The sequence below is a fragment of the Hippocampus comes genome, unplaced genomic scaffold, assembly GCF_001891065.2.
Source record: "Hippocampus comes isolate QL1 unplaced genomic scaffold, H_comes_QL1_v1.1 scaffold93, whole genome shotgun sequence".
Classification (NCBI taxonomy): Eukaryota; Metazoa; Chordata; class Actinopteri; order Syngnathiformes; family Syngnathidae; genus Hippocampus; species Hippocampus comes.
In genome coordinates, this window is record NW_017805481.1 from 560,474 (window position 1) to 579,143 (window position 18,670).

The window sequence follows — 18,670 nt, forward strand, 5'->3', positions numbered from 1 at the left end:
GGTTGTTGCGCCTTCAGCAGAAAGAATCACCCTCTGAGGCAGGCCGGGGACGACTGCTGAAGGAGAAGGGGTTGCACATCTTCTGGCTGATTGTGCCAATTTCACAGGACCGACGGAGGTCGCTGGGGACATCTCAGTTCAGTGTGTGGTTTGCAGCTTGAAAGGGAAACTCCACTCTTGCATTGAAGTTGTCTTGTACTATTTGATAATTATGAAAACTGAGCTGAGGCGACACTAAAAGCAGGGCCCGACTGATCAATGGGTTGGCCGATTTAATCGGGTGATATTAGCCACAGTATTTTTGCCGATTTTTTTTTTTAATCCCATTACAACATACAACAAAGATAATCACATTCAAACGTCCCCCACCCCCCCCAAAAAAGTACTGAAGGTTAAGTTAGTATTAAATTGTCAAATTACCTGCCTGTTTTTCATGCTTTTATAGTTGTAAGCATTACGAGACCAAAAACAAAGTTGTCGGAATCGGCAGCAACCTGGAAAAAATCCATATCGGTCGGGCCTAAATTAAGTGTGCCTACACTGAAAAAATTGTTTTTGTTGAATTTCCTCAATTTTATTTCGTTCATTGGTTGCATGATATAAACCCATCCGGATCCAGATGCGTTTTGTTTTTTTCTGTCGAATATACAGAAAATTGAGCACAGCGGGGTTTTTTTTCACTGTATGCATCTCAGTTCAGTGTTACATCAGGTGAGCAATACATGTTAATGTCTTCAAATGAACAAATGGTGCTATATCATGTTTTTTGGGATGTCAAACTGTGCATCCAGCCTGGCTGATTGGAAATATACGTGTCCTATGGTCCTACTCTGTGTTACACCTCCTCTGTATTTTTTTTTTTTAGGGTGATTTTCCATACTGTACAATTATTCTTCAGACTTTGCAATGTTATCCCGAACCGAACATAAATGTATTTGTCAGACAAACCGGAAAAAAAAACAAATAAATAAATGCCGTGAATAAAGGCGGAGGGGAAAAGGCTGCATTTGAGTGATCGCCCGCTGACCTGCCAGACAGTTTCGCTCGACAATGACGACCAACCAGAGGACGTCTGCAGTCTTGTGCGTCGCAACTACATTTATTTCAATTAGCCCGTTTCAGTCCTCCGGAGAGACGCACAGGAGGAGGCTGAGTTGAAGGGAGATGAAGAGAAAGGTCATAAATGACAAAGCACGCTGCTCTGACTTGGTCGGTAGATCTCATGACACATTTTTAAAATCAGTAAATATACGATTTTAATCACATTTTCCCCTCTGAATTCCAACCATTCATCTTTCGCTGGTCTACTACACATGCAGTAATTGCCCCCCAACCCCCGCCCCTACATCCTCACTGTTTTATCTGCAGACACAGCACACGCTCACTTTATAGAGGCTTTTCCCTTCATACACGCACTCTCACACATACACACACTAAATCAAGGCACTCAACCCCTTTGGCACACACTTCCAAAAACTAGAAAAAAGAAAAAAAAAACACGTTATCCTGTGCTCCCTTCTGTTCCCTTTGAACTACTTTAACCAGACCAAGCTTGGCAAAAGCAAAGTCCATATTACTCTACAAGATATAAAACGTGTACTTCGGCGTAATCTTAAAGCATCCTGGTGTCAAGCGACTAGGTTGAACTGAGGTTAGGAGCTTCATTTAGTCAACACATAGCCTTGCCCAGCAGAAAAAAAAAAGTTGGGTTCTTTTGCTAGCATATTGTGGCATCCGTTGGCAATTGCAAAACATTTTCGGGAGGGCGTCATTTAACCCTGCATGCACCCTGTAACCTGATAATGTGACAAGCTGTCCCTGAAAGGGTTAATCATGGTTTTTCGCTCTTCACGGCAGCGGGTTCGATGTACATCTGGACTGTGACGCACAGTCCAGTGAGTTCGAAAATATCTGGTTCGATATGAGCAGATCATAGCGCCTGAAACACTTCAAAAATTCAACCTACTGTTTCAGTCAGCATTTGCGTCGCCAATAAATACAAAGGTGCCACTTCGATCAGCAGGCGCTCTCGCCCAGCGCGCCATGGAACAGCTGAGCAGCCAACTGTCCCATTACTTTTGGTTAAAAAGTAGGAGGTACTTCAAAAAAAATGTCATTCCTCCACCCTTCACCTGATTTGGATGAAAATGTCCTCAAATTAAAGCTGAAAGTCTGCAGTTAAAATACACTTTTGTTTGTTTCATTTCAAGTCCACCGTAGTGACCTTTAGAGACAAAAAGATGACCATTGTGTCAATGTCCCTAATATGTATTGATCTGACTGTGCCTTTTCTTGACCCCCCCACCCCGCCACACACACACATATTTGAACACCAAAATCAATTGCGAATTGCTGTCCGCTGCCGAAAAACTGGAGCAGTCTATATTTGGCGTTGTGGAGCTGCTGCTTTCAGGCAGACAACATAATTTAGCTGCTCTGTTGTCTCTGCAGCCTCTGTTCGCTCTCCGTCTCGCATCGAAGGCACGTTGCATTGAGCGCTTCAAACCGTCGATAGCCTCTTTCAGATGTGCATGATCATGATTCAGCTCCTGCCTCGCTTTCTTTCGTTACCGCGTCGTGAGCAATGTGAACGTGAAAGATGGCAGATTAAAAACGGCACATCAGGGCAAAGGGAACATGCTACTGAAAATGGCGTCGGCCAAGTTTTTAAGGACAAAAAAATAAAACCCTTTCAAGGCATCAATTAGGATTTCAACCATTGTAGGAATAAATTGTTCCTGCAATCACCCCCCTGTCCCCCCCAGAAAAACGTTGGTATCGTGTGTGTGTGTTTGTGGGTGAGGGGAGGGGCCAGTGAAGTCTCATTTATTTGCACAATTTCGCCATTGCCCTGTGGTCACTTGTTTTGTTTTTCATATCGAACATGCTCATGCTGTGCATCATGCTTTTACTGGGGGGAGAACAGCTTTACAAAGAATGAAATGATGAAAATCTATTTCTTTCTCAGCCTCCATCCTAAACCCCAGCAGAGAAATAATGCCAATAAAAACGACACAAAAGCCAAGCATTTTTGGAAAAATAAAAACGAACAAAAACAACTCTGCTCTAAAAAAGAATTACAACCAACTGAAATCAGAACAAACGGGAAAGCAAAATTAACTATGATGAAGAATCCAAAACCATTATTATAACCCCAATTTGCACATTCCTATTTTATATTTTTGTCCATTTGAAGCTCATGCGCTGAGTTTGAAAACAAGAAGTTTATCACCAGTTAATCCGTTCAAGTATTTTTTTTCTCTCCTCTTATTTTTATGTAACTACTTAGATGACTGCTTTCGAAAGAGACTCTTACTTGAATCCAATTTTTCGCCGCTACTGACGAGCAAACTTTTATTTTCCACGCGGCTGACGTGTGTGTGCGAGGTCCCGAGCGTACTCAGCCACAGGTCGATTATCCGGGAAAAGGAATCATTTAGACCAGCGAAGGGGACAGACAGCAAAGCTCTGTGTGACAGGAGCATGAAACCGCACTTTATCGCAAGCGCTTCCTCATTAAAAGGAAAAAGGGGGCCTTGCTTCCGAGCTGGATCGGCTGTCTCAAACTCGTATAAGTGTGGGAGATATTAGAGAGAATATTGGAAGAGCAAGCGAGGGAAGAAGCTTATGTGAATGAGTTAGGGCCAATTTAGACATGCACAGCTGTTGATAAATCCTGAGCGGGAAGAGCTAATGAAGAACGTTAGCACTCCTCCCGCACTTGATCAAACACCCTTCATGCACGCCCCTTCTTTCCTCCTCCTCCTCTAATTTCCTCTCCCTCGCTTTTCTGTCCTTCTCAATGGCCGCTCCAACTCAGGATCGATGCCCCCCCCACCATCTCGGTTCAGTTCCTGTGACAGTGAATTGCTCATAAAGCCAGCAAAGCAGAGATAAACGCGTGATAAATAAGGAAAATATTTTTTGAACAAAGATGGTGTCTTGTTTTTCTGTCTTTGCACTCGCAATGGCCAGTGAAACCGATAGTGGCCAGTTATCAAGCAACCACGGCCACGATTGCACCAATAAAAGCCCACTTAGAAAGTAGGCTCCTAAGGGGACAAGGATGTAAAACACATTCATCAAAAGGAGCTCATTATCATGGTGGATCTGTTCAGATGGATCCATAGAAGCACACACACCGATAAAGTACCTGTAAATCTCGTGATGCATCAGAAATATATCGGGAATGAGAAGTAATGTTTTAATACCACTTGGGATTGACTTGCCAAATACTTTCACTTGTTGGTGTGAATGATCCCTGATGGGGCTCTCAATATTTGGGCACTTTCCAAAACCACAGTCCGTTAAATTCCCTAAGAGGAAAAAAAAAACCACGTCTTACCTGAAATTGTGTCTGCAAATAGTTTTCTGACATCCCTGTGGTGGACTCTTCTGATTTCCTGTAATTTCAAAACAACAGCAAATACGTTAAGAGAGGAAAAATGAAACAGTTACAAATCGCTGACAGAGTAAAAATGAAGACAAAATCACAACAAGGTGCAATTGTCGTGCACCGCCAGAGGCTCGGAGATAAAAAAAAGACCTCACATTCAAGCACAAACCCCCAATAAATAGTTAAAACTAAGGATTTTTTGGCAGCCTGGGGAACCTCACTTTCCACCATTAATACCGCATTATTTAAAAGAAAAAAAGTATTATTCTTATCATGAGTTAAAAATCGCATGGGGGAAAAAACCTCACATTCGTCTCCTCGTATCCAGCTCGACGGTGGGCCGCTGACTGAGAAGTCTGACATTTCCATTTCCTCCGGCGACGCTATGAAACGGGGGGCCTTTAGTAAAACTGTCGTCTTTCCTCCTCAGTCTTCAAAGACGCATCAGACAATCACTTCTTGCCGACTCCCAAACGGGGCGCGTGTGCTGCGCCCGTCGAAGAAAGAGTGGCAAAGTGCTGATTGAATGCTTTTGTTTGCCGATCAAACCGCCATCCACTGTCGCGGCTTCAATCGGAATTCTATTCGGGCGGCGGGTACTTTCTTTATTTAAGCCTGTGTTAACACCGACGCATGTAGAATATGTCACGGCTAGGTTAACAAACGTATTCGTGGGAGAGGTGTTACCCGCGTGTCGTTAAGGCATCGGTATTTTAATGACAGAGAAGAGGTTCGAGGTGAGCGCTTTGAGACGGGGGAGGTTGAGCGTCGCGACTCATGAATAGTGATTGAGTGAATGGCCGACAGCTGCTCATTAACGCCAGCCAGCACACAAAACAAACGAACCCGCGCACCTGTTCAAATGTGGCTTCTTGCTCCTATTCGGCACCCGTAGGTCAAGTTGCCTTCTCCCCCGCCGGATAGCGTTGTTAGCACGGCGTGGCTAGCACCTGCGAAGACCACGCTCTCGCGAGATCACCTGCGAAGACGACGCCCCCGCGGAGCTGACGCCGACGTCTCGGAAATGAACAGAAAAAGACGAAGCCTCTAGTAGCGCTGTGACATTCTCGAAGATTTACGGGCCTTTTTTTGTTTTTTGTCTAGCTCAACCTCACTGAGACAACCTTGAAATAAAGTTTCAGATACATATCGAGTGCGGCGTGACGTCAATAGTAAGGAGATGTCGGTCGATTGTGCGTTTCCCAAACCGCCGCCCCCGATTAAAAAGGAAGCTTTACGCAATCAGGATTCAGACTCTGTCGATCACCGATCCGATCAGATGATGAAACAATATATCCAATATAAACAACTTGTTTATATACAGCACAATCGATCCCTATTCGTGGGGCATTGGGACCAGGCCAACTCACGAATAGCCAAAATGTGTGTATAATTGATGTCCACTGGAAGGCATTTCAAGAATAATAATAATTACACTCTAAAAATTCTCCCCACAATACTGATAAGCATTCAATACACAGAAAAACGGGGACGGGGGAGGAGGGTGAAAACCCCAACAAATTAACCCATCCATCCATCCTGTGCAAGATTCGCTCTTACGCGGGGGACTCAATAACCCAACTGGTACATTGATTTAGCCTCTGTAGCTGGGAGACCTAAAAGTAATCAGAATTCTCTCTTTAAATAAATAAAAATACAGTCATGTGCTGTGCATAGCATAGATTCGGCTCACTCGCTCGCTTTTACTGCTTCTCCTTCGTAGCCTGGGAACCGCCTTTTTAATTACACTCAACCGCCAGCCGCTTCCATCACAGTTACCCCAGAAGCCTGAGAGACACACGAGAGAAGCTGATTATATATTCTGAGCACATACATGGGCCGCATGTAAGGTACTTCAGACGGCTTGGTGCGAGTGGTACGAACCCACTCCCTGCCATCTCTACTTTCATATCGGATCCGCAATTAATAGTCTCTCCCACTCTCATTCACTGTACCGCATCAATACGTCCTCACAAGCCGAGAGCAAACAGCATGCCAATACTCCACGACATTTCTGTTCTTATTCTATTCTCGTGCCTCAAGCCATCCATTGGCATATACAGGTGTGCTGGTCATGCATGACAACAACATGTCTCCATGGTAACAGAGGAGCTGGTAGCAAAAGGGGCGAGTTGTTTGGGCATGCCGCGGGTCTGACCATCAATCGATGCTTGACGCTGTCACTGCAGTGGGACAGTTTATCATGTTATCAGGTTACAGGGTGCATGAAAGGGTTCAACATTGTCTACAGTTGTGCTGGTGACCAATTTGGCCCTGGGTCAGATCATTTTAACTAACTCTGTTTGAAAATACAAAAAGGTGGGAGGTGAATTAGCATCCAAGAAAGTGTATGCTCAATCATCCACTGTAAAATTGCTTTCATCCCCCCCCCCCCCTCCGCCCCACACACCCCTCTCAAAATGTAATCTGCTGTCATCATAAACTAAAACTCTTCCACTCACTATCACGCAGCTAATCAATAACATGCAGGGATGAAATCCATCACAAAATCAATTGATATATTTCATAATCAGAGAGGGCGGTTTGTGGGGAATTTAGTATGTGTGTGTGGCCTGAAGTGACATGTGGATAAATCTCCACACTCTGCTCCGTCCGTGTCGCTCCATTGCCGCTACCTCTGTCCAGATAACTGGCCATCTGTCACACTTTTGGCCCTCAAATCACCACGTATTGGCTAGGACCCGACTGCGGGGATCAGGCCTAAAAACAAATAAGAAGTCTGTGACCATGAACCGCTTGCCCACTGCTCCTGAACGCCAATGGGAGGCTCATATTTTGATAAATCATGAAACTTCACCTCTTCTGAAAGACGCCAACTCTACCTTTCATGCTGCCGTATTCTTGCAATATTTTGTTGTGTATGGTGCATTCCATTGAATCGCACAGTCCTTGATAGTGCAATACAACAAAAATAAAGCAAAACCACTTACAATGGAAACTAAGAAGCAAATGAAAGCGTTTGGAGGTCGATACAGTTAAACAGTGGAGCTTCATTGTTAACACGCCATACGCCGCATAGATCACGTTGCTCCCTCAAAATGTTCCACTGCCGGCACGCCATCAAAAGCCAAAAGAAAAATAAAACGACACAGAGTTGAAATCGCTGACACCACGCGTGATCAAACAAAACAAAACAAAAAGTATCTAGAAAGCTCCAGCTCACTTGCGACCCCAACGAAGAAAAGCAACGCGGCAATTGGAATGCATAGTGGAAGCCAGTTTGAACGTCTTCACTTCAACCTTTCCTGCCAGTCCAACCGTCCTGCCAGCAAGAGAAGGGGGGGGGGGCAGTCCAAGCAAATCAGACATTCAGTGAGTCACTGTTGTCTCAGGAGGCACAAAAGGATATTAGCAGACAGGACAGGTCTTCAGATCTAATAAGGGGGACTTGAACAGAGGGACTAGACATATTGAAGTTGTTTTCATGCGGGGAATTCTGACCTGGTCTTACCTTGAGCCCAGCTTTTGCTCTTCTGCTTGCCCTTAACCCTTTCACGCACCCTGTAACCAGATAACATGATAAGATGTCCACTATAGTAACCGCTGTCCTTGAAAGGGTTAAAGGCCATATGCTATAGAAAAGTGACTTTTGATTGTTTACATGCAAATAGTTGGCTCCGTTTGTCGCTTTGGATTGTGAGCCTTTTGAAACATCTCGATACAAACGAACAATGGAGGTGAATTGAAGAGTTACGCTTTGACAAAAGTAGTGCTGCGCCGCCAGCTTGAGGCACATTAGTGTCGAGGAACAATGGTGAAGGGAGTTGGGGAGCTCCATTTTGACAAAAGTAGACATTTTATGACAATTTGGGGCATATACAGGCAATGCCAAACCTTTACATGTTCATTTTTGTGTGATTTTATCCACATTCTTTTGTGATCTGTCTAATGTCCACTCTGGGATGGCATTGAAATGATTGATGGGGGGAAAAACACACAAAGAATCATTGTTTTTCATGTGGTCGAATAAGTGTCACTGAAATAAGGGACAGAACTGTGCCACTGTCAATCTTATACCCTGCCAAGTAATTCCATCTGTTCACAAACTGAGAGGCACATGTGCAGTCCATCTATAAGAAAAAGCCGGCGCACACCAAGTAGTGTAAATAACAGTTAGTGTGTCTTGTGGAGTGGTGCTACAAGTCCTATATCTCTATATCAGGAACTCAAAATCTAGGGGGGTGGAGGCTTGGAGTTGGGGGGGGGGGGTAGTAATTTGCGTCGTCACGCAAAGACATGCTTGACTCCACGGAATAATTGCACTGCAGCTCTTGAAAGAGATGTTTTCCCTGCTAGCTAATGAAGGTCTTCCAGCGTGTGTCTTCACAGATCTGGTTGGGTGATGGTACATATACATACTGTACGTATCGTGAATAGTGTATGCGAGAGTTCCATGCGGATGCACATACAATTACTGTATGAGTGTGATAAAAGGATGTGCGTTAACTTTTGATGGTGCCCTTTAAAAGTCAAGAAAATAAAACATGGATATGATATTCCGGATATAAATGGTGGTTCACATCGCGGACATTTTGTGCGGAATTTTATAACATGGCTGAATTTCAACATCAATCAATACATAGAGTAAACTGGAAGTAGTAGTAGGTACAGTGCATGGGTGTCGAATCAGAAAAGCTAGCCACCTTAGCTTAGCACGCTAAGTTCATTAGCATTTTCGTTAACAGTGTAGCATCCTTTTCTGGATTACAGTATACAACTACTAATATTTTTGTAGAGTGTATATTTGGAGAGTTAATGTTACTAAGGTTTCTGATTTCGATCTAAAGTTCCAATTAAGGAAAGATAAAAAAAGCACCAGTTATCGATCCTTAGACTACAGCTGCTTTGGACACTCACAGTGTAATATTAGGCTTCTGGCTTTGACATCCATGAAACTAAGTTTGCTAAAGCTGTGTGACCAGTAGAATGCTGACAAGAAACTTTATTTAGCACACAGAGTCCAATTCGTGTCCTGTCGTGTCGCTTTGACTTCATGAGAATAATGCAAAAGCAGAACCTGGAAAATAAAAGAGCCTTTTTGTCGTAGGGCCTCACAAGTGAATCAGAAAAACTAGCCACCTTAGCTTAGCAGGCTAAGTTCGTTCGCATTTTGTTAACAGTGTAGCATCCTTTTATGGATTATACAACTACTGTACATTACTTAAGTTGACCGAAACGCGAGCCTGTCGATTTTTGAGGGATTCAATTGACTTTTGGCTAACATTTTTGGAGAGAGTATAAATCAATATTACGAAGGTTTCTGATTTCCTCTATCTAAAGTTCCAAATAAGGAAAGATAAAAACAGCCCCAGTTATCGATCCTTAGACTACAGCTGCTTTGGACACTCGTAGCGTAATATTAGGCTTCTGGCTTTGACAAAGACTAAGCATCCATGAAACTAGGTTTGCTAAAGCCGTGTGAGCAGTAGAGTGGGGACAAGAAACTTTATTTTGCACACAGAGTCCAATTTGTGTCCTGTCGTGCCGCTTTGACTTCACGAGAATAATGCAAAAGCAGAACCTGGAAAATAAAAGAGCCTTTTCGTCCACTCACACTAACGCCTGACAAGTGCTGAGTCGGCACTGCCTTCCGGCCAGGTCTGTGCTTACTCGCGAGTGCTGTTTGGGAGATATTGGTCAGCGCAGAGGCAAACGAGAGCATTTAATCATCCGCAGGAGGGCTACAAACTAAAAGGACAAATAATCTCTGGAGTGTTTTATGAATCGCCGTACTTTTAAAAGGATTTATTCTGTAATTAAAGGCATCAGTGGCAGTCTTTAACTTCATAATGGGGTTGAATGTTTGCAGAGTGGGCTCCGCGGAGAAGCTGCTGTCATCGCTATCTCCTAATGATGTAAAAATATTATTTTTATCCGGCTAGTCCTTATCTTTGGGAACAGATAAAAATGGAGATGCGATACGAATGTGCACGGATAAACACGAGAACGTCAGAGAACCACGAGATACCTACTGTTGACATTCTTAAACTATCTAATGCTTCAAAACTTTCTGCCCCCGCCAAAAAAAAAAAAAAAAAAATCATAGCAGCAGATGCATGAAAAAAACATGAAGTCGGTGCAATTTTCAATGGAGCGGAAAGAAAATGTAAACAATACATTTCAGCTAGTCTCTCCCGCCTCGGGCGACGCGGACTTTAAATTCCTCGTCTTGCTCCCTTTGCGGCATTATGAATTATGTTTTCATCCAATTAAAATGCAAACAAAGGCTCTACGATATAACTTGGGGCGCAGAATACTGCGTGTTCAGGGAGAGGCGAAAATAGAATAACTGCTTCGGCTTCATTCTCGACCAAAAACTGCTCACCAGAATAGCAGCGGACTTGCGATTGTATCACCAAACACGGCAACCTCAAACAATTGCGGCTCCCCGGCGCGGAAAATTGCAGGAGGCCGCGGGAAGGGTTGTACAACACCAACTTCGGTGTCAACCGACTTTACCATGAGGCTCTCGAATGAGCATCGCCATGACAACTGAACACTCGCAACCTCTTGAGCCCCACTGATCAGCCGCCATCGTTTGCTCTTCATTGTTTGACAAATCTCAATGAAGACGTGTGAGGACAATGAATTCAATATGGTGCTGAATACGTGATCTTTTTTTTTTTTTAGACTAAAACGTTTACGTTAATATGTCAAATCTGATACTTGACTGACAAGTTTTGGGGGTCACAAGTAATGCTTGTTTTTTTCAAGCCAAAATTGGAATTTTTCAAACACACAAATACAAAAAGGGAGAACACTCACAAGCGCCTACGGGATGTCAAAAGTCAGAGGCGCAGCAGAGACTAACTCGCCATGCCACCGGTGTCACTCACTAGGCCACGCCCCCTTTGGAGGCGAAAATTGAAATGACGTGTTGACCGGCGACACTCCCGCATTTGCTGGCACATCGGAAACGACGAACCGCAAAGGGAGGCAGTTTACCGAGCAAAGGACGGAGCACAAGCTCCTTGTCTTCATATTATATGCATCGTGCTTATAAAAGTATTTAAAAAAAAATCCCCCACCATCATGTACGGTATGCCTGACGATTTGTATTGATAGCGAGTACAAATATCCCGATTCTACTTGTGTTTTACTGCTTGACATGTTTTGACAGGCAGTCCGTACATGCTGAATTGCCTCCCAAATTGTCGTCGTGCATACGCGCACGCATTTACCCATCAAACATTGACATGCAATCAAACAAGCAAGGCCTTGCAGTGGAGACTTCAAGAGGAAGGGTTCAACTGGAAAAAAATAAAATAAACTGATATCTGCAGACACACATGCGAAGCGACAGGGGACCAGGGGCCAGTAACGACCGTCCGTCTCGAAGGTTCACGTCCTCCTTTTGTCTCGCCGCCTTTGGGCCAACTGGAGGACATTAAAAAAAAAAAAAGATGACAACAAAATGGGTCATGTTTTCTTGTTTCGCGCTCACCTCGACATGCAGCCACTGTAACCGGGGGTGGGAGAGTGTGCGAGTACGGTGGCTCTCATGACTCAACGGGGCTTGTATGCAAGCCTCCACAGCCTTTATTATTGTCACACTCGCAGCTGATGATGTGAGAAGAGAAGACAGGCGGGAAAATGTAATAACAGTGCCCCTAAAAATGGCACGAGATGACGCGGCGCCTCCCGACAGCTTCGCTTCTTTTCAAGGAGCGGCAGGAGGTCGGAATAAAAAGAAGAAATACGTGGATGAAGTGGGTTTGGTAAACGGTAACTCAAATGGACTTTTACTTGGAGCGCTTTTTCTTCGCACTGTCACCTCATCGACCAACTGAGCATTCAGCATTTTGCTCAAGGACACTTTGGCAGGGAATTGAACACCCAACCTTTGAGGAGGGAGACAACCGCTCTATCACTGAGCCATGCCGGCCGGTTTCTTCTCATGATAAAAGTACCATTTAAAAAATATATTTACTCTGAAAGGTGCAACTTGCATTCCTATAAACCATTTGAGATTTTATATTTTTTATATTCACACAATACCGATTTTACCACGCATTGTAATTCATAGCGATGATGTTTCAGAAAAAAAAAATCTCCTTGTTGCTGTCCCGAACCCTTAATTATGAAATATCGCCAAATACACTACATGAATATGTATCCCAGCCGCTGGGGGGCGGTGCCCTCCCCTGGGGGTGCACTGTTCCCCAGTGCCGGTCCCAAGCCCGGAGAAATGGGGAGGGTTGCGTCAGGAATGGCATCCGGCGTAAAACTTTTGCCAAGACGGCCATGCGAGTTGGTAGGACGGTTTACAGGGGCGGATGGAAATTACTGACTCGCTGTGGCGACCCCTGAATAGGGACGTGCCGAAAGGAGAGGAAGAGGAAGACACTACATGAATATGTATTACATATTATCCACAAAACCCGATGTGCGAGAAGGAAAAAAAGATAGTTAAGACTCGGAATCAGAACATAAATATCATCTAGAAAAGTTTACTTGCATCTCTGATTTTTTTAAAAATTGTAAAAAAATGTTTTGTAATTTATCGACAAAAACAAACTAAGCAAAGTCAGGAATAGCTCCCAGTGTAATTCAATGCAACCTACAACCACAACATTCATGAATATGAAACACATCACTCACAAATATATCACAGTTTAGTATTCATTATGAATTGGATTACCGAACACTGCTGCGTATTTCTCTTCCCGGTGTGAATTATTTTTGTCAAGACTGCACGATATGTTGGATACAAGGTGCAGGGGTTCCTAATGAAATGTCCTGTAGGCACCTGCTTTATAATTGCAGACTTCCACCGATAGCTCCCCCTTTTTTAAAATTTTTTGATCATGCATAACCGCTCACCTCATGCACAAAAATGAACACACACACACACACACACACACACACACACACACACACGCACACGCACGAGAAAAGAGAGAGAGCTTTCTCCATGGTGCGTTGCGTGTTTGCTGCCCCAATCGTCTGCGCGTTGCAAGTGCAGCAGCAAGTCACCTTCCAACCTCTGCGCCTCTCATCACCCAGTGCAAGCTCGAAGAAGGACCGAGGAGGGAGCGAGAGAGAGACAGAGAGAGGGTGTCGTCTGGGCACCTTGACACTCTCACCCAACTCTCACACCTTTCACACACTCTCCAACCGTCAGACCCTTTTCCCGCACCCTTCCAGCCCGTCTCAAATTCAGCGGCAGCTCTGCACAGGCAACGCCGCCTGCACGAGCCACTTTAGCCGGGGCAGAGCCGCGTGTGTTTGTCCCCTCCCTCCCCTCCCCTTCCCGGGTGATGAGGCTGCTGGAGCACGGTCGAGAAAGAGATCAGTGGCGGCAATAGAAGAAGTGGAGGAGGAGGAGAGAAAACTGCGGAAAGCAAACATTTGGGATGAGGATGCATCTCCTCAGTGCCATGTTCCTGCTCGTCATGTCAGCGATCACATCCTGCCAGGTAGGGAAACCGAGATGATACTTCTTTTAAACTTCACATGGCTGGCCTTTTTGCATGGTGATTTGTCATTATGGTGAATGCTTGAAAGTAAAAAAAAAAAAAATTATGTGTGTGTGTGTGTATATATATATATATATATATATACCTCTGCACTGTGAGACGGAGGTGCTAACCAGTTGGCATGGCAGGTTAATGGAACACTCTAAATTGGTACCTCGGTGTGACTGTGAGCGCGAATGGTTGTCTATGTCTGTCCTGCGATTGGCTGGCAACCAATTAAGGGTGTATCCCGCCTATTGCCCCAAGACAACCGCGATAGGTTCTAGCAATATATTTCTATATTATTTTGGGAGGGTGGGCTTCAATATTTCAGTGACTGAAGTGAATGTGCAGTGAATACTGTCGCCACAGATTGTGCTCATTTTGGATTGAATTGAATTATTTAAGGCTTTTTCAACCGCAAGGGAGTTAACAAGTTGAATTCATACACTAGGGTCACGTCATTAGGTACACCATGTCATCCATTGACCAATCAGTGGACGACAGTCAGGGTTCACCCTGGACTGGTTGCCATTTAAAAAAAAAAAAAAAAAAAAAAATCACTGGGCACATGTCGACACCAGTGTTGTGTCACAAGTGCATTTTACTTTAAATTTCTTCTTGGTACAATTAACTTACATTTTGTACAGTTCAAATTTTATGATGAGTATCATATGTGGTTTGGTGGCATCACAAAAAACAAATAAAATACAAACTAAGTCAGCTAAAACCCTTTAGATGCTCACTAAGCTGAAGTCTCATTAGATTTCACATGTAATGATGGTTTGAACTTTAGAGGCATATTTTTGGCAGAAGGCCAACTAACACACACACACACACACACACACACACACACACACACACACACACACACACACACACACTCATACACACATCAAAAGGATCAAAAGGAAAGGAATTATTCAGGTATGGCTTGGCCGTGTGTGTTTTTCGTGATTTATCATCATTGAATCACACAAGCACATCTGGGTACAATTTAGAAGCAGGGGTGACAAACTCATTTATTTTGACAGGGGCCACTTTGTAGTTACAGCTTCCCTCAAATAAATGTTTAATCGTCTCATCACATTATTAAATACGTACAACAAATTGAAACTAGTTTTGAAATTCCAAATGAGAAGTCTTCTTTTTTTTTAAAAAAAAAAAACAAAACAGATCATGTTTTAGTTGAAAGTGCATTTGTTAGCTCATGGGTAGTCAATATGCGGCCTGTGGGCCAATTAGAGAATTTGAGCTACCTCGCCATGCATGAAGAAATCCTCACAACAACTGCAAAAAAAACAAAACAAACACACAAAAAAAATCCACAACCCTAGTGAGGACTAGATATGTGCTTTTTTTTTCCCTAATAAATGTAGAATGCCCCTCAGAGAAAGCAATAAAATGGCCATGAGGTGTTCCTAATGTTTTGGCCAGTAACCATATAGAGTTGAATTGTTGTAACAATACGCTTATTATTTTGGTTGTCGTTGCACACTATAAGCTGCTTTTAATATTTTAAAGCCAGGACACTACAACCGAATCTCTGTCATCATTAAAAGTGAGCATTATCATCAGCGTTACCAAAGATTTGTGGTGAATGTTAGGTGTACCTAATGTTGTGGCTGCTGAGCCAAGGTGGATTGGTTGCACGGCAGAAGACAAGTGCATGCGGCGGCGGGAACCCACAGCCCAGTGTTGTCGAAGGTGACGGGTGGCGATGTGACAGTTGTAAACCGAAACGGTGGCGCTGTAAATTATTTGACCGGGAAAAGCTCTGGAGTCAAGAGAGGAGCATGCGAACTGGCAAAATAGGGTTCAGCTGGTCACCGTGCGAATTTTCAGTTGGCTCGTAACACGACAGGCACAGCCGGCGATGGGCGGGCCGGTGGCTTCGGAGCTGCAGTGACAAGCCATGGACAAGCAGCAAGTCACATCTCTTCTATGCACGTCGACTGAACCTGCTTGTTTTAAACTGAATTTAGTAGGATTTAAATTGAGAGCCAAAAGATACCGAGCAATCCAGAAATCTGAAATCCACAAAGTCGAGACCATATATTTACTTTGTTATACTCTACGCATGTGAGGTGCAGGTATTAGTTTTGCCCACTTGGCCTCATGATCTACAGCGGTGTAGGATCTGTGACTGTCTGGGATGAATGTGTGTGGCTTTAAAAGGCGGGGCCTAACCTGTTGAGTGACATGGGGCTCAGTGAAGCAAGGGGTCTGGTTCTTGTTTATTTTCTTACTGTTTATTCAAGCAGCTATGTCTTTCCTTGACCACTTGTGGGGCCACTCTAACGCGTTCTAACTAGCAAGGCTAGACTACATAAAATGAGCCCACGTCGATACGTTACCTCGTGTTGCCGCTTCGAGACGTGCTTTTGTGGTGCAGACTGCATTTTAGGTTTTATAAAGTGCGAAATGATCTCCAAATTTGGACATTCACTGTCTTTTATGCGCTTTGCTTCTCAGTAACAGGATGTAAAATATGTCATGCAAAATCCCATGATATCGCGAAAAAAACAAAAAACACAGCCAAAAAAAATTAAAAAAAGATTAATAGATTTATAGCCTTGGACATGTTAGGAATAAACTTGTGAAAAAGGCTTTTTCTGCTATTGGCCCCGAGGACATTCATCTCTTAAGACTCCACACAAGGCAAATTAATCCCGTTAATCTTTGCAAGCATGACCGCGGCGAGATTCGTTTCACTTAACAATCCGTGATTAAGTCTATATTGGCTTTAAATATGGTTTGATCCATTGCAAGGTTATCTGCTGCGCAACTGCTTGTATGGCGCTACCGCTACAATGCCGTGACATTTCGAAATTACACGGGCCTTACATGCTACTATCCGCGCTTCACATCTCATGCACGTTACATATAGGCTACACATGACCTTTTCGAAACCAGAAGGGTATATAGCTCATTGTACGTGATTAGATTAAACCAGAAGGTCATCGAAAGTAAATAATTCTTTGAATCTGATGTAAAATCGATGTAAAAAAAAAAAAAAAAAGTATAGTATTGCATGAGACAAGGAATTTTTTTTTTTTACATTTTTTTTTTTTTAATTAACCCCCTTCATGCACAAATACTAATAACCTACATCAGGAGTGCTTTTATTAGTCTTTAAGCATGAAAAAATAAATAATGGCAGTGGATGGCAACACGCATAAAGGTCCATTGCAGTGGCGGAGGAACAACTGTGACATTAAGATGAATTAATATAAGCGAAAACCACACGTGAATAGCCGTCCACTCTCGTAACCGCTGTCCCTGAGAGGGTTAATAATGCATACTTTTCAAATGTTAGTTGAAAATAAAGAAGACAAACAAAGTAAGCGCTAATGACTCACTGTTATACAAAACCCTCCCCCCTCTTGAGACAGTTCATACTATAAATGGCCTTCAGGGACAATTTGTTATAAATGGCCGCATTAATTATTCAAACGGCTGAATGGAAATCCATCGTCAACTCGTCTCGGGGCCGACTGCACTGAAATAATAAAGAATTGATACCTTCCCGTGCATGCGGAGCCATGGAGGCGAACGACGCTTCCCCACTCCCAATATAATGGTGCCCGCATCACTCCATATTTTCTGGTGACATTCCAAATGAAATATTTGGAGTGTATTAATAAGACAGATGCAATTGTTCATTTGCCGCATGTGTTTGTTAAGTACCCATAAAGCCCTCAGGCCCTCGCTGATATTGACAGACACCTGCTTGGCACAGATGCTATGCAGAGAATGTGTTTACATTATGTATGTTCCCAGCAGGGCACGGCAACCCAGTTTTAGACTGCTGGGGTCAAAACGGGATGGTCAGGTGACAATGCAGGGGCGTAGGGAAGGTCAAAAGCGGCAGGTTGTGATTGCCGTGGATGCCTGGCGAGTGCAGCTGAGAAATCTGGTTTGGAGTAAAACGGGCTGAGTAAACCTGCGAGTACTTAAGATGTCTGTCATGAAGTAGCCTTTTATTTAAAATGGAGTGCATATTAATGACCATTTGCATGAAATTGGCTCAATTAGAGCCAGATTCTGTACTCTCGCTTCCCTTTGCAGACTGGTGTAAAATTTCAAAACTGAAACAGTTCAAATTGGATCAGAAAAATAAATACAAGGACATCAGAGTGAGCGTACACTGTAAAGTGGTGGTACCTGAAATCTGAAGAGCCATCATAAAAATAAAATGAACTGTCTGCATTCCCTCTGGAAAACTCCTTTTGGGCATGTATGCAGTGTGTGTACTATGCTAGGGCTAGCATACGTGTGTATTCCTTGGCATCTCACACAAGCCATCTACAAGTCTTCTAAAAGTAAGCCACGTGTTAAATTTACCATGGCAAGCTTGTTTATAACGCCTAATATTGAATCCGGGTGTGTGAGAACTGTGCAACGTGTATGTAAATAACAGGCTATTTTGGTCCAAGAGATAAAATTGTGAATGAGATGTTTGACAGATGATATAATCAAACATTTGAGCGACATGATGCTCCCTCCGCCATGACGGCAACTGTGGTGAACTTTATCGGACCAAAGTGTAGTACCGTTGCCACTTTAGTGCGTTGTGGGGACGCGTGTATATGGGGACAATGCCACTTGGAGGTAAACTAGTGTTGCGGATTTCTTTCTTTTAATTAGGGATCTGCTTATTTCCTAATCCCCGCTAAAGTTGCGGAATATATCTCAAAGAGTGGGAGTTTTCTGCTCAGTGTCATTTGAGAAGGGGACAGAAACTTCCCTCTTTTAGTCCAAAAACAACAAGGGCGAGTTTGATGGATTGCGA

The 18,670-nt window shown here is 43.5% G+C and overlaps 2 protein-coding genes across 2 annotated transcripts in view; one reads left to right on the forward strand and one right to left on the reverse strand.

Annotated features, from left to right (window-relative positions):
• rdh8a (retinol dehydrogenase 8a) overlaps positions 1-5,164 on the reverse strand; it is a 54,641-nt gene extending 49,477 nt beyond the window's left edge. The window contains exons 1-2 of the mRNA XM_019875766.1: positions 4,705-5,164; positions 4,346-4,403 (exon numbers count right to left, since the gene is read on the reverse strand). The gene's annotated coding sequence lies outside the window, so the exon portion shown is untranslated. The remainder of the gene's footprint in view (positions 1-4,345; positions 4,404-4,704) is intronic.
• Positions 5,165-13,375: 8,211 nt separating this feature from the next.
• The window catches only part of olfm2a (olfactomedin 2a), a 49,584-nt gene continuing 44,289 nt past the window's right edge, over positions 13,376-18,670 (forward strand). Inside the window, exon 1 of the mRNA XM_019875760.1 lies at positions 13,376-13,836. Within this exon, the coding sequence (XP_019731319.1) occupies positions 13,774-13,836 (63 nt within the window). The 5' untranslated portion in view covers positions 13,376-13,773. The remainder of the gene's footprint in view (positions 13,837-18,670) is intronic.